Raw genomic sequence first — 25,333 nt, 5'->3', positions numbered from 1 at the left:
TAAACTCATACCCTCTCATTCTGGACTATTCAACACTGTTGAAAAATATTTATCCAATTGATGCTGCACTTAATTTTCTTATCCATTATAAGGTTGGTGGCATGGTTGGCACAATGCCTTTACAGTGCCTGTGATTGGGACCAGACTGGGTTTCAAATCCTGTGCTATTAGGAGTTTGTACATTCTCCCCGTGTCTTCATGGGTTTTCCCTCAGGGCTCAGGTTTCCCCCTACCATCAAAAAAACGTACCAAGGGTATAGGTTAATGGGGTGTACGGACTCATGGGCTAAAATGGCCTGTTATTGAGCTGTATGTCTAAATAAAAAATTTTAAAAATAAAAAAGTTACTTCACCCCATGACACTTAACAATCAAGGACCAAACTGTATACTTGAAAGGAATATTATATACCACCCAAGTCTTTCACTTTCTTCAGCACCTGTGCACTGAGGCACCATTTTAAAAATGCATTGAGCAATTCACCGAGATTGCTTTGACAATATATCCCAAAGTCCCAATATCTTATTGATTAAAAGGTATGTGGAATTGCAAATTTCTCATGATGTATATCATTCTAACTTGGGTAAAAAAAATCATGGCATAAAAAATATTCTCATTTTAACTGCATTATTTTGTGTAGCATCCAGCTAAGCCATAAACTATTTCTAGAGTTTATCCATAAATGTAAAATCTTGATTCAGAGGTGAACACAATTGTCACATAGAATGAAAATATTACCATCACCAAAAGCCCATTAGGTGCAAAACATTTAATGTATTATTGATAGGTAAATTTATTTCAATGGATAATGGACTGATAAATGTGACTTCCTATAAATTCAATGAGAGAGAGAGAGAGAGTATCCATTTCAGTTATATTAAATTCAGTTTATTGGTTAGAAATAAGGACACTATTTTACAAATAAAAGTAAATTTCACAGTATGTACATGGATAACAAAATTGCTTTCAGCACATACACAAAAATGTTGGAGAAACTTAGCAGGACACACAGCATCCACAGGAAGTAAAAGATAATCAATATTTTAGGGCTGTGCCCTTCATTGGACATTCCCGATGAATGGCTCAGGCCCAAAACATCAACTGCTGTGTGACCTGCCGAGTTTCATCAGCACTTTTGTGCATTACACTAGACCAAGGATCCACAGAGTTCCTTGTTCAGCTACTTTAGTGACAGTTGCTTGAATGATTACAAATTTTGAATACATCAAAGCAAGTTTTAAAGGAAATAAATACAACATTTTCTATACAACAAGACCCAGTTCAGTCCAGATCATTTCATGTTTTGGATAATGGCAATGCTTAGTGAAAAAAAAAAATTGACATCTATGAAAAGCTGTACTACTGCATAGATTTTAAATGTCTTCTTTTAGCGATATTATTTGACAGACCTTTGCCAATGAGGTCACCTTCAAAAATAGGTTTCCTTTTGGCAACTTCTTTGTAGGTTTGGGATTGTCCTGTAAACATAAGATTACAAAATCAGTATTTAGGGAAATCATTTCCATATTTTCTTTCTTTAAAACTTGTAAGCATTTAATCTCCAAATTCAAAACATTTATCGGAATTGAATTCTGATGAAAGGCCAACATCATGAAGTATTAACTTTCTTCTTTCTGCATGTCTTGCTTGACATACTATTTCAAGCATTTTTAATTTTCATATCAAAATTCGTTCTGGTAAAACAATAAAAGAGCAAGCTCAGAACTTTGGGGGTGCTGAAATGGCAGATTTCCTGACTATTGAATATCATCTTCTCTCAGTATCCACAGTCAGTACTGTGGTATTATCAGCAAATTTATAAATGCTGTTCTCCGACTGAGCTGTGCAGTCCTACGTGTAAAGCAAGTAGAGCAGGGGACTAAGTATGCAGCGCTGTGGTTCTCTGGTGCTGATGAAGGTTATGGAGATCTGGAGGTACTGAGGCCCGGGTCATGGCATTTGTTGATCAGTTTTGAGGGAATGATGGAGTTGAATGCCGAACTATAGTCAATAAAAAGCACTCTGATGTATGCATCTTTGCTGTATAGGTGTTCCAGCATATTGTGCAGAGACAGTGAGATAACATCTTTGGCTACATTAGGCAAATTGGAATGGATCCACGTCACTGCTCAGACAGGAGCTGATATGCTTCAAGACCAGGCTCTCAATATACTTCATCACTATGCATGTGAATGTCACTGGTTGGTAGTCATTTTGGCAGGTTACCACACACTGTACAACTGAGGTCTGTTTGAAACAAGTGGGTATCACACCCCGCAGGAGTGAAATGTTGAAGTTGTCTGTAAATACATCGGCCAATTAGTCAGCACAAGTTTTTAGTACTTGGCCGGGTACTCCATACAGACCGGATGCTTTCCTTGGATTCGCTCTCCTGAAGGCAGTCCACACGTCATCTTCGGATAATGACAATAAAGGATCATCACGGGACATGGGGGCATGCAAAGATTCTTCCTTGTTCTGGTGGTCAAATAAGGTACAGAAGGCATTGAGCTCTTCTGGGAGTGAAACTTTGTCTATTGCACCAGATTTGGTTCTGTGGCAGGTCGTGGCATTTTAGGCCTTACCACAGCTCTTGGGTATCCATCATTGTTTGCATTTTCATCTGGAATCTCCACTTCAGCCAGGAGATGCTTTCCATAGGTCGTAACTGCTACTTGTGCAGTGTTCTGGATCTCATAGGAACATAGGAAGTAGGAACAGGAGTAGGCCAAAAATGGCCCATCGAGCCTGCTCCACCATTCAATACGATCATGGCTTAAATGTCTGTGATCTGGCTCTCAGCAGATTCTGGATTTCATTGTTAACCATGTATAACTGAAAAAAAACCCACACTTTTCGCTACTGATCAAGGATGAAATTCCAGATAATTGTAAGGGGTAGGTGGCTGATCATCTTGTTATAAATACCAACATATTGGCAATAGCTCTATACTGTATTTACCATAAAATTGAACAGCAGTGAAGCAGTTTGATGGAAAGCATGAAATGAAACCATCATCCAAAACACACGAAGCATATTTATTCCTGTTACTCGCAGAATCTGGCCATAGTAAATATGATCAATCTATGTATCAGAGAACAATACTCCACTCTCTGCATAAACTTAACAATGATACTGGAGAGAAAGCATTTTCTCCCTGAGAGCATTAGACATTAATTAAGCTCACTCCAAGTTGGCAACATAAAATAAAAAAAAATATGCATTACCTGTCCATAATGACCATGTGGGTTTATTACCCGCAGCAGGAAGCACATCTTGTAATATGCGTTTTGTTACAGAAGGCCCCATATCGCCATCTCTTTGACCCATGAAACTGCATTGGAATTTTGAAAAAAAGTAGTATTTCAATTGTCCATATTAGCACTTCTGAGGAACTGAGAAAATGAAAAACTAGATGGCTATACTGCAACTTGTAATTTGAAATCTAACTTACCCTCCAGATTTCCTTTTCCTCCGTGCAGCAGAGGTTAAAGACATGTAAGATGGCTTGCTATTTGTTTCATTGGTCGATAGCAATGATGGAAGACCTAACCTGCAGTAATAATTGTACATGAAATATTATTGAAAAACTGACAGCAAGTTTTCATGTGGCAGGCAGAAACAAATATGCACTTACTTTCAAGCAATTACTTAATATTATCACTTAAGTTACTTACTTTAAAAAAGTCAGACCACAAATAAAATAAGCGAAATCGCAAATTGATATTAACAAGAAATAACCTTTCACTCATAGCTTGAAGCTAAAGTAGTTTAAAGTCACATAGTGTTTTCAATTGGGGCAGCATAGTCATATTTCATTGTATAACCACACTCTCATTTCCTTGAGAGGTGAGTCTCAGAGATCAATAAACATTTCAAAATCAATTTGTGCTTCCAGTATCAAATGTTGACTGCAGATGAGGTTTACATTCTCTGGCTATTGCTCCAGGCTGGGTCACCACTCTTCTATCTAGAGCACTTGGGTAGGTGGAAACTTCCTGGCTGGAGTCTCGAGGCACTCTCCCAACTGGCTCTTGGGGCTGCCTGCCACCGTCATGGTTGAAGCCAAAGGCTTCTCCGCCTCAGCTGGAGCACACATATTTCAATAGCAAATACTAAAACCTTTCTCTATTACCCTAAAATAATTTAGAGTTGTTTGTGTGTTGATTTTAGGATGTTGATAATTTTGAAAAGTTAAGATGATCAGCAAATTACATGTAAAAAGAACGCTAATCAATTAGGACTGTATTAATCATTATTTTGTACATTGAATAAGAGTTCAAATTAATCTGGTATTTGACAAGATTTTTTTGTTTTTTTCAAAAAAAGCAACGTAGACTGTAATTACTGCCAAAGCCCATTAATTGTTTTGGACTCCTGATCCTCCCACAAAACTGTTCCTTGGATTTTTCCCCAACCATCTGCCATTTATAAGTAAGGAATTCACTCTGGGAATACATAAAGCAAGACAGGAACAAATTGGAGAAGTGTAAATAAGGCTGTAAAACAAACCTTTGCAGAAAACTTTTGTGATGTGTTGGTTGCTTGTCTGACACTTTGTTATCAGTAACTGTATGTTTACAATTGGTGTAGTTTGCAAATGAACATTGAATTCTTGTATCCAACCTGGTGTGGCTGCTTCCTCTCAAATCACATGTACCACTTGTTGGATTCTCACTTATTCCAAAAACAGCATCTTCCATGTCAGTCAAATTGTTCTCCATTTTTTCAACGTGACAATCTTTATGGGATTTTAAATCTGTGATAGGAGGCTGACAGGGAACTTGTTCAATATGTGATCTGCAGCTGTCTGGTGTATTGGGCAGAGGAGCCAACCCTTCTTTGGAGAGATCATTCTGCTGAGTTAAATGGGGGTTTGATGTAGCATGACTAGATGAAATGCTGCAAGTTAACGATTGTTCCAGTCTTCGTCTAGAGGATTTGCGAGAAAAAACCTTGCTTCCTTTTTTTGTTAATGGTATATTTTCCTTTGGTTCTGTGGCAAGGAAAATGTCAAAAAAATGCATTAACCATAGGCAAGGCATTATTATTAACACTTCAGAATACATTCTGCACAACATAAACATCTTATTTGTTTAGGTAGAAGCAATATTTGGTACGCTACAAGGTATCTGTTGGAAAAATACTTACATCATAGGTAGGATTGAAGTTTCAAATATAATAGGCTGAAATATCTATGGTGGTTATATGCTGATGTAACCCCAATGTGACTAAAGGGATCTCCATCCAGGTTGGAATATGGAGGGTCATTGACAGCTGTTACTATCACTACATTAGTAGTGACATGATGACCATCCATGCCATCTGGGGTATTCTACATTAATATAATGTAGAACAATATGCTACAGAAATAAATGTTAAAGTAACAATGTGTGGAAGACAAAATTTGCACAGAGGCAATGAATAGTAAAAACTGTTGATGTTCCTGTAATATTTTAATTTCAACTCAAAGTGGGTTGTTCCAATCCTTACCACCAATCTTTGCAGATCCAATCAGATGTGGTGCACTGAAAATGGCTCCAGATTCTGAAGCTATGGATTGGATGAAAAGGTAAATCATACTGACCTCTGAGGCCCAATTGCTATCTCTAAATTCAGACTGTTAGGTAAGCCTAGAAGAAACCCCAGATAACATCCAGAGAATGGAAGCGTTCCCCACAACGTAATTACCTTCCAGAAGGAGGTGGCTGCAGCAGGGTCAGTTTTGTCATTTAAGAGGTTGGATGAGTACATGGATGTGAGGGGGTAGGAGGGTTATGGGTAGGGAGCAGGTAGGTGGAATTAGTGGAGTTTCACATAAATCGGTGCAGACCAGAAGGGCCGAGATGGCCTGTTTCCGTACTGTAATTGTTAGATGGACGTTCGATAAACATACGTCTCCTACCCCCCCTTTCACCCAGTCATCCCTCCTCCATTTGATCACTGTCCCCTCCCTTCCTTTTCCACCTATCGCAGCCTGCATTTGTGACATCTCCCCCCCCTTACTCAGATACCTGCTGACTTTTTTCCACACCTTGACGAAGGGCTTAAGCCAGAAACCTTGGATATATATTTTTACCTTGTTATGTAAAGGACACTGTTTGACCTGCTGAGTTTCTCCAGCATTGTGTGTTTTCACAAGAAAAAGTGATATCTCATGAACTACACTGTCATCATCATTGCAAAAGCTTTACATTTGATATGGTTTTAGATGACATTGATCAGAAGATTAACTGAATCAATTATCAATTTAATTAGGTGAAGAACAAGGGAAGAAATGAATCTTCAAAATGAATGAAACATGGGAAAAGCTATGCTCCTGAACTATGAGAAATACAATAAACACGAGGTTACGCATGATACAATATAATTGGTTATGCAGGCTATATATCACGCCCCAAAAGTTAAATAAATGGGACCCAACAGTATCAGATAGATGTTTTTGTTCTATGAAGGAAACGGGAACAACAGTACATGCAATTTGGGCATGTGAGAAAGTGGAAAAGTTTTGGGAAGATCTAAATCAGGAATTAAATAAAATCACAAAAAGCAACATACCAAAAATATCCAGAGATCTTTCTTCTAAGTAATATAAGAAGTAAAGAATTTGGACTCGATTTGGATGGAGCACAAAAAAGATTTATTATGATAGCCTTAGCTGTAGCAAAAAAATGTATAATGTCAACCTGGAAATCAGAAGATAGCCTGAGAATACAGCAATAGTACATAGAAATGAATAAATGTATTCCATTGGAAAAAAAACATATAATTTAAGAAATAACATCAAAGTATTCGAACAAATTTGGGAACTGTACATGGAACACAACAGAGAAGTCCTACCACGGACCTCCACCACCTAAAATGACAGAAGGAGAAGAAGACGAAATGAACTGACCCAGTGTGTAAAAGTAGATGACACAATTTTCTTCTTTATTTTCATTGTGTGAGGACATTGTTTAAAGGGTTTAATGTATCATATATGTTGAGTGGGTTGGGGGGGGGGGTGAAGGAGGGAGGGAAGGGGAGAAAATGACACTGTGTATATACAAGAGGGAAATCTTTATGTGTATTTTGGTCAGTATGGTTCATAATGTGAAAAATAAAATTTTTTAAAAAGATATGCTCAGATTTAACAGACTGTTTCATTTTTATATATTTTACTTTATTAAAACTCAATGCCTTATTAAAAAAAAATCAAAACATTATTATAACATTAGAAAAGCTCAGAACTAGAATCAGTCACAATACAGCATGTCCTTTAATCCAATGTTAATGTGACAAGGCACACTGATAAAACTATATTAACTAACAATACTCCCCAGATTTCTTTGCATTCAGTATTCCATATTTAGTTGGCAACTCTTTCAAGTGGTTTCACTTGAGTCATTTTCAAATTTATCATTGGGCTACCAAAAGATTTATGGAATCATAGCACAAGTGTGAAATGTAAGAAATAAATATTTAGCATATGCATTTCACAAGCCATGTAATACACTTCATAAAAACATTGCTGATCAGACAGAATATTGTTAAAAGTGTTTTTTTTTCCTCAGTATTTTTAATCAGAGTAATATTTCCAGAAATGTATGGAAACTTTAAATTAAAAAAATGCATTTCAGTTTATTTGAGTAGAGTTGATTATTTTCAACCCCTACTCATAAACCAGATATGGTGATTTAATAAAATCAAATCTATTAGGATTTCCATTGCACTTCATCTACAAGAGTGATTTTGAGCTTCTATTTGCCTGTCACTTTAATTCTTTAATCCATTCCCACTCTGACAGGTCTTTGACCTCTTCCAGCAAAGCCTAAAGGTCAAGTAAATATTGCATCTTCCATCTAAGGTGACTCAGCATCGTGAAGATGAACGATGGATTCAACAGTTTTCAGTTAATTAACTTTTCTAGTTTGTGTAGGATTGGCCAGTCCTGATTGAAAAGTACAAAATGCCCTGGGTGTTTGGCAAGTTGGGCAACGTATGTGGGGAGGAGTACCAAAGTTGAAATTTCAGGCCAATAACCTTTCATAGACCTGCTACACTGGCTCTCTCTGGACGTTGCTTGGCAGCCAAATATCTCCCACACTTTCAGTATTGAGGGTTTCTCTCTTTTTAATGTTTGGTCAGTTCTGAGTTATCCTTTGTCCACAGATGCTGTTGAATCTTCAGGGCTTTTCAGCGTTCTTTATTCAGATTTTTTTGTCAGAGTACATACATGACATCACATACAACAATGAGTTTCTTTATTTCTGGCGGATGCAGCAGAATTACCACTAATTGATAGTGCAAGTCAAAAAACTGTATACAGCATATACATGTAAACAAATCAAGAACTGTAAATAGATAACAAATGTAAACAACTGACAATGCAAGACAGATTAAAAAAAAAATCAATAAAGTGCACGAGTAAGGGTCCTTAAATGAACCTTTGGGTTTGTCATTGAGAAATCTGATAGTGGAAGGGTAGTAGATGTTCCTGAACCTGGTGATGTGAGCCTTGTGATACCTGTACCTTTTTCCTGATGGCAGCAATGAGAACAGAGCATTTGATGGGTGCTGTGGGCCTTTGATGTTTGTGGCTGCCCTGCGATAGCAGCATTCCCTATAGACGTACTCAATAGTGAGGAATATTTTACCTTTGATGTCCTGGGCCATATCCACGACCTTTTGGAGGGCAAAACGCTCAGGGGTATTGGTGACCCCATACTGATGATGCAGCTGGTCAGCACACTTTCCACCACACCTCTAGCAATTTACCAGAGTCCCAGAAATCTCATAACTTCAGCAGTTGTTTATTTTTTATTTGGAGTGGGTGGGTGGGGGGGGTGGAGAGGCAGGTGGCTCTTCTCTCTTCTGTTCATTCACTCCTTAGTTATCTCTCTCTCAGGCAGATTGACTGCCATTTACAAGCCTTTTCATTTTCTTGCACGAGGCACCAGTTTTGGTTACCAGTTTCTTGATCTCTGTCACATTTCCTTTGTTCTCCCCATCCTCTCTTTCCAAGTTAACAAACAAGAGTTGCCTGACCTGTTGAGTATGTCCATCATTTTTAAAAAAAAATCATATTTATAGCACAGAGTTTTGAGGCTTTTAGATACGTTTTCAATTAAACTTGAAACTAGTATACTTTAAAGAGCTACTAGGAATTTTCTGGATATTTTTCCATTATTATGAGATCATTCTATCAGAGCCTGCAGTTCCCAATTTATTCTACAAGTTTTGGGAATCAACAATGTACACAATTTTGTTAATTTGTGAAGATATGTTGACAGGTAATCAACTCCAGGCTCCACTGGGCAACATTCCATTCACAAATTAATCAAGATGTACCACAACAAATATGAAAATCAGTAATATTCATACTTTGCACTACTTAGTTAACTTTCTCACACAATGCAAATAATAATGGGTACTCAGTACCCATTGATAGAATAGTGTCATTGATAGAAGACCAATCTGTTAATTTAGACATTATTTTATGTTGAAACTGTCACATGTAAAGTGAACATGGAGATCTGGAATCAAACACAATGTCAGATGACTTTAGCACATCAAGCATCATCAGTGGGAGAAAAAGAATGATTGACACTTGGTGTCAAAACATCCATCATTCTTTTTCTCCTACGGACATGAATTGACCCACTAAGTTTTTCCAGCACATTAATATTTCAGAGAATAGTTTTAAAATCTGATATTTTAAAGGCCATGAATCTTTCTTTAAAAATGTTGAGATCTTTATACTCATTTATTTTTCAATATTTTAAAAGCAATTGAAAGTCCCAGAATGTTTGAAAACTTTTGCATTTCTGACCAAATTAGTGAGGAGTGACTTAGGCAGGTGCCAATTTTCACTCTCCTTTGTGTGGGATGTTTTGCTCTTGTCACCTTATGCAATTCCCTCATGATTTTGAAAATACTGTTGGTGTGCAGGTTTCACGATCCTCTCAATTGGTACTCGCAGGAGGAAATCCAAAGAGCAGCAAGCCTACCAGCTGAACACAACTCTGTTAGTAGCTAGATTGACCTACAAATTTAAAAGATCCGACAGTTGTCTAAACTTGTCTAAAGATTCAAACACAATTCCAAATGTTTCCTGCAATTCAAGTTGAGGACTTTATTGTGCACTTTATTGCCTGAGCACATGCATGACATTACATACAACTCAGAGGCAATTATGAAATTTTAAGTTATTAATGACAATTATGAACAATTCATGTTTTTAGCTCCTGCACCATCACCAAAACCATCTCAAATTGGTTCTAAAAACATTTTGAAGAACACTGATTGCATTAGACAGATGTTGAGGGAATCATTTATAAAGCACTTTATCCCAGAAGTCTAAACCAACTGTGAATTTGAATTATTCAGTGAAATAAGAAAACATCTCCCGCCCCCCCACCCCAAAATTGTTCAGTGTACTTATTTTAATACATTTCAGGGTAGATTTTCAATTCTATCTCTTTATTTGAATGTGATATGAACAACTTTAATTACAGATAGTAAAAAAGGTACAGTAAATGTGCCAACTTTCAATTTTGTTAATGCCGATGAAAATTAAGATGGTTTGGATTGTGCTACTTCCCTGACGATTTCCTGCAGTGATACATCGGGGACAATATCAGCGTCTGGAGACTTTTGTGTTTCACAAACACTTGGTTAACAACCTTGTTACAAGTCGAATGACTTGCCCTGCGAGCTTCACAACACAAGAAAGTCCTCCTGCACTCCACCCCATCTCATCACCATTTACTTGGCTCCCCAAGCAAGTCTAGCATATTGATGTTTTGTCAAAGAAAATCATTCTCACTTTATATCAAGAATTCATCTTTAATACATCAGCTCCAAACCAAATTGATGAATTATGACCAGGAGAGCAATTGACAGAATAATAATTATTTCCTGGAAACATAATGCAGAGGTTTAATCTCTAATTTTGATTTGTAAAGACATATTTCTCATATATAACAAACTTGCTCCTGGCCAAAAGCTAGGGGCTGTGCAGAAATAATTTAGTTTTCATTTCTTCACTTGTATTGTTGAGGATGGGGCAGTCAAGTCTGTATTTATTGCTAATATTTGATTATCCAAGATGGCAATAATTCATCTTTTAAACTACTGCAGTCTATACGATTACGATTCACCCACAGTTGATTTTAACCAAATGAAGAGGAAATGGAATGGAACACACCCATTCATTGGAAATGGGACAAACATTTAAGAGGTCATACATGTTGGATCTTAGAGAGAGCAGAATGTAAAAATGGTTGATTTCATTGAATCAAGATTTCCATTTATTGTCATGTAGACAAAACACTCAAAAATCCCTTTGTTTGCTCTGTCAAGGCACTCAAGAATTAAAGGTGCAGTATCAAGAAATCCATGACCAAGAAAGCAACAAAAGAACATCCTTTCAGAAACAGTATTTGTGGACTCCACCATGTCCTCCTACACTCAGTAACCTCCCTGACCATATTAGTTCATGTCCTGGTCTGCAGTTGAATCAAAGGCTCTTCAGGAGTTGCACATGCCATTGTCATCCTCAGAAATCCAGGTCTTGATACCTGTTCCCAAAAGCCAGCTGCTAGAAGCATGGAGTAAGGCCATTGGCCAGTGCAATATGTTGGTTTCCCATCCTGTGGGTTCTCTCGCACTTCTCAATTGGGTGGAGAGGTGGGAGTGCTCTCCCATTTTCTCAGGAGTCCCAATCCTTGAGAGTGGCAGCCTCCAGCTCTTAGATGTACAAAATCACCACTGGACCCGTTTGACAGGCAATTTTAAATTTGCATGGAGCTGGAGGACACTGTATAAAAATGCTGAGAGATTGCATCTCTGCTCACAAGTGCACACCAGCAGCTCTGCTGCTATCTTGGTCATTGAAGCATCTCTCAAGACATTTCACTGGCAAGGAGACTCATTTAATCTTCATTTCTAACAACTCTCAGGAAGCTGGAATACTTATTGCCCATATATTCTATACCCATGTCAAATTACTATCCATCATCTACAGCTCACCTCCAACACCACTGTCCCAAATACTAGGACCCTGGTCTCAGTCCCTCCCTCAGTAACTAGATCCTTAAGGATCAGAAGAATCTCCTTCACCATCACCCTAAACATTAGTGGTCTGCAATGATGCATATTTCCATGACTGCACTGTCAAAAATGGCTCCAACTTGTAGATGACATCATCGTAATAGGCAAGATCTCAAATAACGATAAGATGGAATACAAGGAAGAAATAGAGGTCCAGTGGTTTAGTGTCAGAACAACTTCCCCCTCAATGTTAAAAAGACCAAGGAGCTAATGAAGAATACACATCAATTCACTGTCTATATCAATGGCAAAAAGTTGAAGACCGTTCTTAGGAGTCAACAGCTCTGACAATCTGTCCTTAGACCAGCCATGTCAACGTGATGGACAAAGCAGCCAGTGTAGGGAGGGAGAAGATATGTCAGTTTCTCAAAGTGCTGCTATGTCCAAGCCAGCAAGGATTACAGAGGAGAACTGTGAAAGTTGCAAGTTATTAAATTGCAACAATGTGGTTAGGGAATGATAGTAGGATTTGGTAAAGTTGACAGAAATATAGATGAAAGGGATATCACATCTAGCAAATCTATTGGATTTTCCTTGAATTGTATCAACTAATAACTCAATAATTTGAGTTTTGTGGACCAATTTTTTTGGGTCAAATATGGAGGGGGAGGTCAACAATTACATGGATACTACTTTTGACAACAGTAAGCACCTGCATTTGTCAAAGTGCTCTGGTGGCCAGACAGTCAGGGCCAAAAAAAGACAGGAATGGGGGGGGGTCGACTTTTACACAAGATAGACTATTACATGAGTATATACTGTATAGATAAGAAAACCAATGGATGTAGTTCTTTACAAGTAGTATTTGATAGGGTGCCACAAAAATTTAACAAAATTAGAGTACAAGCATCTGGGGGATCACATAGATTTGAAATTTATCAATGTATAGAAAAACAGTAAAAACAAATATTTCAAATTCACAATTTATTTTTTTAAACTTGATTCTCCATTCTCTTACTCATCCCCTTGTGGGCTTTCATCTTCATTTACCAGACACCCTCTTTTCTCTCTCCTTTCTCCTTTATCTGCTTCAGTCTCTCAAATTCACACTGCCTTCCCATCTGTCTTTCATCTTCATGTTTCCCTGGCTCACCAATCCCCTATGGGCCCCTGTCTAACCCTGTCCCAATTCTACTGGTCATCTTCTCTCTGCACTCTCAGCCATAAATGGTTCTGACCCAAAACTTGGACAATTCTTTCTCCCACTGATGCCACTCAACTCACTGAGTTTGTCCAATAGATTATTCTTTTGACATGCAAGGGGTATGAGAGTTGAAAAGTGCCAAAGACTGGGAAGACAAGGATTAGCAAGATCTTGTTCAAAGAACAATGAAAAGAAACCCAAACTAAATTTTTCCCCTACTTTGATCTCAGTAAATACATGTATTTATGTGTATTATGGAGCAAAGCAACAGGAGATATCAAGCACATGTTTAAGTAAAAGAACAAAGTGGTAGGGCATTGGGGCAACGATAGAATCACAAGATCTTGGGCAGATCATCAGGGGCAATTGCTCAGAACACAAAGGAAATGTTAAAATAAGGGAAGAATTGAGGCTTTAGTTTCTTTAAATAGAACAGAATTTTAAGATCGCACATGATAGTTAAAATTTTGAGGGACAATGATAAAGCAAAGACTTTGCTTGGCAGAACAATAATATACTCATTTGTATGAGAGTGTTCTCAATACCAATTAGTGGATGATGTAATCTAAAATAATGTTTCATACAAGTTTAAACTTGCTGCAAACATTTAATTGCATTTCTTACTTAAATGGGAAAAATTAAAAATGTTAGAGCTTTCCAATTAGTGCCTCACGGTTTACAAAGTGCAAAATCATACGTGAGAATATAAACATCACCTCAGGTAACAATTTTATGATTTTTAATCATTATAAAGTTTACCTTAATTTTGTTTTACTGACATTTCAGTGCTTTTTAATGAAGAAAGTGGAGTTCTTTAATTACAAACGTAGACCATACAGTATTATACAGTATTATGAAAGTACCCTATTATATAAAATTGCTCAAGTTCTTGCTTTCAATGAACAGCAGGGGGAAGACAACTGTAATGGGAAATAGACACGGAAAAAGTACATAAAGGTAATTTATTTCCAAAGTACTACTTTTAATCATCAAATTAAACAAAGGGAAAGCATACTACATTAGAAACACATTTCTGTATTGGTGCCACACGAGAAAAAAATATTTACTGATAGGTGCTATTAATGGTGTTTTTGTTTGATATTAAAAGAAAGCACTTAAACATTTTTTTTTACAGTTCTAATTGTGCAGCTTCTACAAATAACATAGAAGCTATACAAGAATACAAAGAGGAAAAGAACAAAAATAAACTCCTTCCATTTAGAGAAGGTTGAGTGCATCTCTAAAGGCAGCAATTTTAATCATACTGATTTGTTTAAAACTAGGTGAATGGATTTTCGATAAATGTGTTGATCCCAAGTATTGAGTTAAAACGGAAATCCTGTACCCCAGAAAATGACAGATTGTAAAAAGATGTTTTAAGTTGTTCCGACCAGAAACATTAACTGTTCTGTTTCTGCAGATACTGCTTAAAGATTTTGCATGTTTATTTCTCATTTTCAGCACGTGCAGTTTTTAAAATGTTCACTTTTGGTTTTGGATCTGATATGTACTCAAGGTCAGTGGGTTGCATAGTTTTTTTTAAAAATAAAAAGCTATCCAATTAAAAATCTGTGTAATCTGAACAAGTCCCATTAGCGATCATATCCAGATGAAATCACACCGATGCAAAATTGGACCACTGATCATGTCAGTGAGGGTGAAGCTTGGAAAATGTTGAACATGGTAATGGCATCAACTGCTTTGAAGCCTTTCAGATATAAATTGAACCACGTATATTCAGAAAACAACTGTTTGGTTTGGATTATATTATAAATGGTAGAATTTTATAATTAGAAAACTTTCAAAAATGATTTTTATTAGTGTTTATATTATAAATACTTAAACAGTGCAGTTATATATTGTGCTACAAGATTCAAAAGAAAAAAGCTTTCCATGATTAAAAAAATCCAGAGCAAAATCATGTTGAAGAATAGAATTAACCACACAAAAAACCCAAAAGAAAAAAAAAACAGTATTTTTTAAAATTCAAAACCCCTTACCACTAAGCAAAATTAAAAGTTAACATATAGGAACCAAATGACAACTACTTGGAAATGGCCAGCACAGCATCAAAGTTTCAGAACAATGCCAATTCTTAAGATTATGATAATTGTCCATAAATGGACCCCATATCTTTTGGAAGTTAATTAGAAAACTTTTCAATGGTCTAATGTCAGAACTGGAAACTTCATAAGAGTAGTCTAAAACATATCCCTAAACGACCAAAATGATAATAAAAGCAGTCTTGATTATCTTGATTTACATAGTTTTTGTAAAGATTCTGATTCCTTCCTGGTGCTCTATTATTTTCAACTTAAAAAAAAATTGTTTTCAATTTTTTTCCCCCAATATTTAGACATCTCTAAATTATTTTGACTGTTGGTAAAGAATAGGGTGGAATTTAACTGGCCTTTAAAATATCCTGAAAATTGGGCCCATTGATTTCAATTCACCAGGCCTATACTCAGCTAGAAAAGCTGGGTAATGTAGTGGAAGACTGCCTGGAGACACTCTGCAAGTAAACAAAGGATTTCTAGTACAAATAATAGTGAGCTTGGATAGCTTGTCAATGGAAGATGCATTTTTTGACTGCACTTACAAATGAAGCAGACTGGCAGGTATTATGTAGAATTTTCTTGACGTCATCTGTCTCAAGTGTTTTGAACACTTGAAGGTATCCTTGTTATGATCATCCTTAAAGTAGCCTGCTTCTAAATGTGGGTATTCCTGTCTTAAACCAATTGTTCTGACAGTTCTCTGGACAAACAGCTTCAAGAATGGATTCATTTTTATCTGAATTGTTTGCAAGCAAACAAAAAATTCTTAAAGATATTTAAATGTTATTTTATGAAAAAACCCACTGTTTTACCCTTGAAGTGAATGTTACATTGTCCACTCCCAACTCCTGTGGCTGTGTGAGATCCCACCCACTGCCCCAAACAAAAGCGTTTAGATAACAGGCTAATAATGCATGGGGAAAAAGCACAAGAGAGAGAAGAAATTGGGGGGGGAAAGAGTTGAGAGAAAAAGAGGTGAATAGAATGAAGAATTTGTTCTGTTAGGCCAAGGCATGGAACAAGGCTTCCTTCTGTACTGAAGTAGGACTCAATCCAATAATTTACATTTGTTTACGCAGAACCATTACCCAATTTTTTACTATTTTGAATTTTTTTTATTTTTCACTCCATGATCACCCTAATGCTCTCTGAAGAAGTAGTCTCAAGACTAGATGGTACAAATTTCTAGCATCAACCAAAAATGGTTATTTAAGACATTCCAAAAGGGTTGTGCTACGGTCAATCATAGTTACCTGTTAATATCAGGGCTTTTCATGAAGATGAAGTCAAAATATTTGAACATTTATCAAAAGTCAGAGAACTCAACAAGAACCTCTGATGCTCCAATTCTAATTTGGATATTAAAGTATAATGTCCCATATGTAAATTAATCAGACTGAATCAAAAAATCTGGTATTTGAATGAAAGTGCAGATGGAAGTAAAGAAACTATTTCAGAAATTATGATGTCACAATCATTACCTTTACACTCATTTTTTTCTTGCTGGAAAGTTCTTCCACAAAGCAGACCCTTCATCTTCCCTTCAGCAGTTTTTAATGAAAGGCCAAGTGACTTTGAATGTTAACTTTATTTTACTTGCTTAAGGCATTGCTGACCTGTTCAGTGTTTTCAGCAGTTTCTGTTTCTATTTTAGAAGTCTAGCATCCACTGTATTTTGCCTGCAGCACTAATACAAACAAACTTTTTGCTGTACAAGATCATGTCTATTCAATGAATTGTTTGGCTGCTTGTTTTGGACTTGCCTGGAAGGTGATTTAGCACTCCCAATTACAAGAAGATTACAGCAAAACAAAAGCACTGCAGAGGTAAAGAAGAAATATGCAGCTGCTGGGGTAAGTGCAGAACACAAAAGTTCTGGAGAAACTCAGGTCATGTACCATCCATAAAAAGAAAAAGGCATGATCTTAGTAAAATATGAAAGTCTGAAGTTACACGATTTAAGTAAAAACAACGCTAGAGAAACTCATCAGGTCAAACAGTATACTTTATAGAGAAAAGATTAAAAATACATATCCAACTTTTTGGGCTTGAGCTCTTCATCAAGGCACTTAATGTTTCTGTTTGGAGATGACTGTCATAGAATACAAGATATTGTCCTCCAAATTAAAGATGCCCTCAATTTGGCAGTACAAGACCATGGACAGTTCAAAATCATCATCATTTGATTGCACAAGTACAACTTGACAAAACTCTGGTCCTCTGTGCAAAACACAAACAGTCATGACACACATATAGACAAACAATGCATATGCAGGACAAATACCCATTTAAAAAATACATTGTTCTGGAAATATTACTGATGTGTGAGCAGTTCCTTGGGTCATGCAGCATTCTCACTGCCTGTGGGAAGAAACTGTTTCTCAGCCTGGTGGTGCCTAGCTCTGATACTCATATACCTCTTTCTCAATTAGAGTAGATGAAAGATGCTATGTGCGGGGTGATAGAGGTACTCAACGATTTTGTGCTCCCTCTTCAGACAACGATCCCAGTAAATAATGTCAAGTGGGTTGGGGGGAGGAGTGGGATGCCAGTGATCCTCTCTGTCACTCTTATAGTCCTGTGGATTAACCTCCAATCCAATTCTCTGCAGCAACCATCACACTGTGATGCAGCCAGCCAAGACTCGAGAGAGCTCGTGTAGAATGTTGACACGATGGTGGCTGGTACCCTTGTTCATGTCAGTCCTCTCAGGAAATGCAGTCACTGTTGCACCTTCCTGATAAGTCAGGTGATGTGCCCATGATAGGTCACTTCCCTGTCTCTTTCCCTCATCCCTGTCTCCCTTTCCTCAGTTCTCCACCATTTCCATTCCTTCCACCAGAGCTATCCTTCTCAATTCTCCACTCTCTCTCCCCCCCCCCCCCCCCAACCACATCACTTGTAAGCTTTTTTCTTCACCCTTCCACCTGTATCTTCCTACCAGTTGGCCTGTGTTCTTTCCCTGCCCCCACTTTTCTATTCTGGCATCAGCCAGATTTTCAGCACTTTTGTAAAAGCCTTCAGGCCTGAAACTTCAACTGCCTTTTGCTTTTTATGGATGCTGAATTTCTTCAGCAACATTGTGCACTGTGAAATGTTGGAATCTTAAAGAAGTGTCCTAACCCCTGAAAGTGACTGCCCATTTTTGTCCATGGATGTTGCCTGACATGTTGAGTCTGAAGGAATATACTGAAGTTCATATTCCTTCATTTACTCATGCTAATGAACATTAAAAGTTATTAATATTAATCTGCTCATTGTTCAGAGGAAAACTTTAAAGCCATTAGTTTTCTGAGCTGGACAGCTTTAGATTACTGGTCAGACCAAGCTTAACATAGGGCTTCTTGAATTAAAAAATGCAAAGCTAGCTGATGCGCTGTTTAAAAACAAAAGGATAATTGTACCCACATTCTGAATCCATAAATTTCTAGCCACATGGAACACTGACAATTATATTTTAGTATTAAAACATGTAAAGAGCCAAAGATACAAGTAATATTTCACGTATTGATACAAAGAGAACATTCCACCTACCTATTGATAGTTTTAGCTGATCAGGGGATCTGTCCTTGACTTCTATGTTTTTTGTATGCAAATTACTCATTCTTTTTGAACCTAAACACAGAAAAATAAAACTGAGCCCTTTTCCACCAAAGATACAAGTAATATTTCACGTATTGATACAAAGAGAACATTCCACCTACCTATTGATAGTTTTAGCTGATCAGGGGATCTGTCCTTGACTTCTATGTTTTTTGTATGCAAATTACTCATTCTTTTTGAACCTAAACACAGAAAAATAAAGCTGAGCCCTTTTCCACCTGGTGCAAATACACTTAGAACCTCAACAGTAACAAAATGTCATTCAAGTATCTAGCACATATGGACTTCAAAAATCTTTTGTTTTTTTTTTGCCTGATATATTGACATGCTATGAATTGTACAATTTTATGAAATAAACCTTTGAATCATAATCTTTGCAAACTGCAGCAACAAATTGACAATATTTACACAGTTGTGCATTCATTTAATCTACTTGACAAAAGCTTAGTACAAAAAATTATTTAAACCTTTAAAACTGCTCTTGCAAAGGCAAATTCAGAAATTGGTTAGAATATATTAATTTTTTTTGCAGAATATACATTTATTTCATTTTTTAAATGTTACTATTTCAACTGCTTTAAGCATGTCACAGGTATTGTATGAGTGCTGTACAAAAGAATCCTTCTTACTTTATCTTTTGGTCTTTTGCCAGTTGCCTTAAATCGATGTCTGACCTCCAGCCATTGGAAGCAGTTTTCACTTGTTTACCTTAAAATACTTCATGGTTTTGAACAATTTTATTAGCTATAACCATGTTTATAGCAAAATAAACTCCAGCTTTATTATTTTCTCAATCTAACTGAAGATTCACTATAATTTTAATGAATCCCCTTTATGCTCTCTTAAGATCTTGAAACTTATCCTAAAGAATGAAGGCAGAATGGCACAAAATACTCCATTCCACTTTCCTTAGCCACTAAAATATTCTTTGATGCCCATGGAATAATAAATAAAAATTCTGACAAGTGAAGGATTCCTGCTCTTTCTGGATCCAAACTTTAAGGGGAAACTCAAAGCCAACTCGTTGTGCTCCTTAGCAACTCAAAATGATGGAAAAAAGCAGCTTTAGTTTTGTAAAGAAGTTCATATTCCTTTATTTACTCATTCTATCAGCATTCTTTGGCTTGGCTTCGCGGACGAAGATTTATGGAGGGGGTAAAAGTCCACGTCAGCTGCAGGCTCGTTTGTGGCTGACAAGTCCGATGCGGGACAGGCAGACCCGGTTGCAGCGGCTGCAGGGGAAAATTGGTTGGTTGGGGTTGGGTGTTGGGTTTTTCCTCCTTTGCCTTTTGTCAGTGAGGTGGGCTCTGCGGTCTTCTTCAAAGGAGGTTGCTGCCCGCCAAACTGTGAGGCGCCAAGATGCACGGTTTGAGGCGATATCAGCCCACTGGCGGTGGTCAATGTGGCAGGCACCAAGAGATTTCTTTAGGCAGTCCTTGTACCTTTTCTTTGGTGCACCTCTGTCACGGTGGCCAGTGGAGAGCTCGCCATATAACACGATCTTGGGAAGGCGATGGTCCTCCATTCTGGAGACGTGACCCACCCAGCGCAGCTGGATCTTCAGCAGCGTGGACTCGATGCTGTCGACCTCTGCCATCTCGAGTACTTCGACGTTAGGGATGAAAGCGCTCCAATGGATGTTGAGGATGGAGCGGAGACAACGCTGGTGGAAGCGTTCTAGGAGCCGTAGGTGATGCCGGTAGAGGACCCATGATTCGGAGCCGAACAGGAGTGTGGGTATGACAACGGCTCTGTATACGCTTATCTTTGTGAGGTTTTTCAGTTGGTTGTTTTTCCAGACTCTTTTGTGTAGTCTTCCAAAGGCGCTATTTGCCTTGGCGAGTCTGTTGTCTATCTCATTGTCGATCCTTGCATCTGATGAAATGGTGCAGCCGAGATAGGTAAACTGGTTGACCGTTTTGAGTTTTGTGTGCCCGATGGAGATGTGGGGGGGCTGGTAGTCATGGTGGGGAGCTGGCTGATGGAGGACCTCCGTTTTCTTCAGGCTGACTTCCAGGCCAAACACTTTGGTCTATCAGCATTAATGTTCTATAAAATGCATCAAACATTCTTGGCAACTAATTTTCCTCTACATACCACTTTATTTAGCTTGCAAATAAAATCAACTATGAATAGGTGCTATTTATTCACAAGTGTAAAGTCAAAACTACAGTTAATGTTAAAACTCTCCTGTCCAGCAGCAAAATTTGCCCAAAAAACAATTCTATTTTGCAATAAACTTTCCACCAAAATTAATTGATAGAGTGAAGTAATATTTAATTACAATCAAAGATCAGTTAATTGTTTACGTACTGCATGGTGTATCCTGAGAGTAGCAGAGTTGTGAGAATTTTTTGATGTCAATATTTAGTTGATCAGATATCTGCTCAGGCAATTCTGTAATCTGATCTTCCCAGATATTCACATTCTCATCTTTTAATAACTGTTCCACTTCTGCAAACCTGCCCTTGGCAGTTGCTGAAGCGAGTCCAGCTTCTTTTAATGTTTGATATTGCTGGTGCAATGCAGGAAGTAAAGTGTTCACAAGCCTGTAAAGGTGAGAGCAAGACAAATAATTACACTGAAGTTAAGCTACAACGTGTAAAACAGTACGAGATTTCATACAATGCATTTTACTTTTTAAAAAAAACTTAAACTCAGCATCTTCCCCAATTCAGTAAACTTTATTCATATTTGCTAAATTGGGATGTTCCTACAGAATAAACCTAGCACTCCTACGTTAATCACAAAAGATTTTGACAAAATTCTTTTTCTAATATCAAGCTAAAATGATAAAGAAATTCTTGTTTGGTTGTTTATTGATTTAGTAAAAACATAGGGTTCAAATAATTACTGGGACTTGATTTTACTCTATAATCAAGTAGACTGAAGACTGTAACTTTATTTAACAATGCCACCATCCAACACAATTTAATGGTAATGACGATGTTGGAGATTTCCTGTCATTCCATGTTCTTCCATTCAAAATGGATTTTTCCTTTTCAAAGGAATACACTATATTTAATGAGTTTAATGACATTGTACAATTTACATATGCACTGAAATTTTTGCTTGCTGCAGATGAACAAGTGTTTCATAAAGAGAGTACACATTAGATTACAAAGATAAATATTCAATTACCATTGTGCAAGAAAAATGTGGCATTACAAAGTTCAGATTTATTGTTAGAGTATATACATGACATCACATACAATCCTGAGATTCATTTCCTGTGGGGCAGGCAGAATTTCTACTTACTGGTAGTGCAAAAAGAACTTTACTCAAGAGAGAGAAACAGAAGCAAAGAAAGAAGTGTAAACAAAGCTGTACAATACATAAAATAAATATTCATAATAAATTACGTTAAAACAGTCCTTGAATGAGTCTGATTGAGTTTGAGTTTAGGTGTCTGATGGTGGAGAGGTAACAATTGTTCCTGAAACTGGTGGTATGAATCTTGTGGCAGCTATAACCGCTTTCGTGATGGCAGCAGCAAGAACAGAACATGTCCTGGGTAGTGTGGATGCTCTCTAACAGCAGCATTCAATATAGATATTCTCAACAGTGGGGAGAATTTTGTCTGGGATGTATCCACTACTTTTTGCAGGGCTTTCTGCTCAGATATGTTGGTGTTTCCACACCAAGGTGTAATGCAGCTGGTCAGGACATTCTCTACTACACATCTGTACACATTTGCCAAAGTTTTCAATATCACACCAAACAACCACAAATTCTTGAGAAAGTCAAGTTGCTGATGCACTTTCTTCATGATAATACTCGAGTTGTGGCCAGGAAAGGTCCTGAAAAAAAAAGCGACTCCCAGGAATTTAAATTTTGTTCACCCACTCCACTGGATTTCCCCCCAAAGATCATTGGATCATACATCTCTGGTTTGCCCCTCTTGTGTAGTTAGTTTTTTTTTTTGTCGGGATGGACCAGTCTACAATTAGTGTAACAATGGGAGATGCAAGAGCCTGATAGCCATTGGAAAGAAATTGTTCTTGAACTGAGGGATGCTGGTCCTCAGACTTCAGACAATCTGAAGGTAGCAGAGAAGAGGTGGTCCTTTATGATGCTGGTTGCCTTTTTGAGGCAGCAACTCACTTGGATGCCTTAATGGATGAGAGGTCAAAACCTGGCTACGTTTACTAGCTGTTGCATTTCTGGGCTCTCAGATTATCGAATCAGGCTGTGATGCCACTAGTCGGTATATTTTCCACAATACAGTTGTAGAAGTTTGTTATTCAACAAACTATGGATGAGAAGTCAGACTTCTACAATCGTATTGTGGAAAAATATACTGACTGGTGGCATCACAGCCTGATTTGATAATCTGAGTGTTCAGGAATGCAAAAGTTAGCAAACGTAGTCAGGTCCATCAGTTGGCTTGATGTGCTAGTTCAAAGAGATATGGACTCTCAGAAACTTTAAGCCACTAACGCTCTCCACCCCTTTCCCATCTATGCAGAGAGGGGTGTAATCCCTTGGCCTCCTTCCTGAAATCCACAAAAAACTCCTTGGTCTTGGTGATGTTCAGAGTATGATTGTTGTCCTTGCACCACCCAACCAGACACTTGATCTCCATTCTGTATCGACTCATAACTTCCAGTTATTCCGCAATCAATGGTGGAGTCATCTACAAATTTATAGATTGCATTAGAGACAAACTTGGCTACAGTCATGATTACAGAGGGAATAAAGCAGGGGACTAAGCACTCAGCCATGGGGTGCCACTGTGATATGTGATAATGTAATACTTCTTAATGTGAAAAAATGTCAAGAAATACAATTTATTTATCTAGAAATCCTTAGAAGTGACAAAGCAGTCCATACTTTCTGCTTCCACATTTCAAAATCTGCACTTTCACCAAGATGAGACATTCACTGGTTCAAGATCTATAAAGCTAGATCTGACCTGACTAGAGGCCTGGAGCAGATGACATAGGATCACAAATGGAAAGTCTTGGCAGCCTGGACTTCCAGGCTTATCAGATGTCAAAATATTAAAGAAATTAAATGCATGTGAATAATCAACCATGATCAGATTGAATGGTAGGACAGGCCGAGTGACCTACTTCTGGTCCTTTGTTCTTTCATTTCTGATGTTTACATATCCCAAGTGACCAAACATTAATTAGTCTAATAAAACAATTAAAAAAAATTAAAGCAGAGTTAGTCATAATGCAATAAAGGCAATTAAATATGTTCAAACAAATTAAATTAGTTCAAGAAGTGAAATCAATCTTTCATCTTTAAGACATTGCACTTCATTTAAATCTTTGGACTGATTGAACCTGTACCTCAAACTATTCTGGGAAATCCAGATCAATGGTCTGACATTAGGAATGCCTGTGCTTTGAAAGGAGGATTTTCTGGTACATCCTTGTGCTTCTTATCCATTTACTTTAATGTGAAAAATTATGAGGTATGGATATAAAGCTTTACTTCATTTCCTTTAAATGCTGTAGTAAGCTTTTGCTTATGCTTGCAATTTAACCAGTTTATTACTAAATTGCAAATTAAATGCAAAATATCTTAATGACATATGTGATTGAGAGACTTACTTTTCTGCTCTTCTGTTCACTGGTTTTTGGAGACAACACAAACGATCCATGCTCTGAATTTGTCGTTTTAAGTCCATTACTTCCATCTTTAAATGGCAGCATTGTAGTTCTTGCTTCAGGACCTGTTAAAAATATTTTTCTTGGAACAAATGTGCTATGTGCAATCAACATTTTGCATCAAATCAAAATGCACAAACAGCTAGAAATACAAGTGACATCCAGTGTGAAAACTCGAGAGTAGAGCATGCAAAAGATTACAATGCAAATACATTTAATAAATAAGATTCCAAACTAGTGATAGATCCTCCCCATTAAAGTTGTACAGCTTGATCACTTTTTTTGAAGAGGCCACTAAATATATTGACGAAGGCAGTCCAACTGATGGAGCTTGAAAAGACAACAGTAAGGCCTCTAACAAGATTTCCACAATCCTGATCCAAAAAAGTTTAGAGCCCACAGTTTAGTAAAGGGAAATGGAGGTGATTTTTTTTTTTGGAAAGGTGGTGGGGGGTACTTTTGGTATTGGAAGTCTGTGATCAGCAATGAGCTACAAGGATCAATGGCAAAACCCTTGTTGTTTGTTATATACCTAGACCTGAATGTGAGAGATAGGATTATAAAGTTTTCAGATGATTTACAAAAGACAAGAGTGAAAATAATAGTCTTGCATTACAGAATGATATTGATGAACTGCTCAACTTGAGAACAAAGGTAGATGGAATTTAATCCCAAGTGTGAGCTAATGCTTTTTTTTGGGGGGGGGGAACATAAACCCAATAGCAGGAACCTGGGGAATATTGAGGAACAGAAAGATCTTTACGTCCATGCCCACCTTCCTGAAGGAAGCAGCACACGCAGACAGGGTGATATAGA

General features: G+C 37.4%; 1 protein-coding gene and 1 long non-coding RNA gene across 6 annotated transcripts in view; one reads left to right on the top strand and one right to left on the bottom strand.

The window, feature by feature from the left end:
- kif18a (kinesin family member 18A) overlaps window positions 1-25,333 on the bottom strand; it is a 103,325-nt gene that overhangs the window by 26,413 nt on the left and 51,579 nt on the right. For 3 of the 5 annotated variants that reach the window (XM_069905168.1, XM_069905196.1, XM_069905178.1), the window contains exons 12-19: window positions 24,461-24,582; window positions 21,210-21,445; window positions 18,998-19,078; window positions 18,828-18,908; window positions 4,512-4,995; window positions 3,454-3,552; window positions 3,227-3,333; window positions 877-1,477 (exon numbers count right to left, since the gene is read on the bottom strand). In XM_069905168.1, coding sequence (XP_069761269.1) covers window positions 1,359-1,477; window positions 3,227-3,333; window positions 3,454-3,552; window positions 4,512-4,995; window positions 18,828-18,908; window positions 18,998-19,078; window positions 21,210-21,445; window positions 24,461-24,582 — 1,329 coding nt within the window. In that variant the 3' untranslated portion in view covers window positions 877-1,358. Of the gene's footprint in view, window positions 1-876; window positions 1,478-3,226; window positions 3,334-3,453; window positions 3,553-4,511; window positions 4,996-18,827; window positions 18,909-18,997; window positions 19,079-21,209; window positions 21,446-24,460; window positions 24,583-25,333 lie in introns of those variants that run through there. The other 2 variants (XR_011347114.1, XR_011347115.1) reach the window with 1 other exon arrangement.
- The window catches only part of LOC138746782 (uncharacterized), a 32,605-nt gene continuing 24,074 nt past the window's right edge, over window positions 16,803-25,333 (top strand). Inside the window, exon 1 of the long non-coding RNA XR_011347119.1 lies at window positions 16,803-17,146. This is a non-coding gene — a long non-coding RNA (uncharacterized lncRNA). The remainder of the gene's footprint in view (window positions 17,147-25,333) is intronic.

Source organism: Narcine bancroftii, chromosome 1, assembly GCF_036971445.1.
Source record: "Narcine bancroftii isolate sNarBan1 chromosome 1, sNarBan1.hap1, whole genome shotgun sequence".
Classification (NCBI taxonomy): Eukaryota; Metazoa; Chordata; class Chondrichthyes; order Torpediniformes; family Narcinidae; genus Narcine; species Narcine bancroftii.
This window is presented reverse-complemented; position numbering and strand designations above follow the sequence as displayed.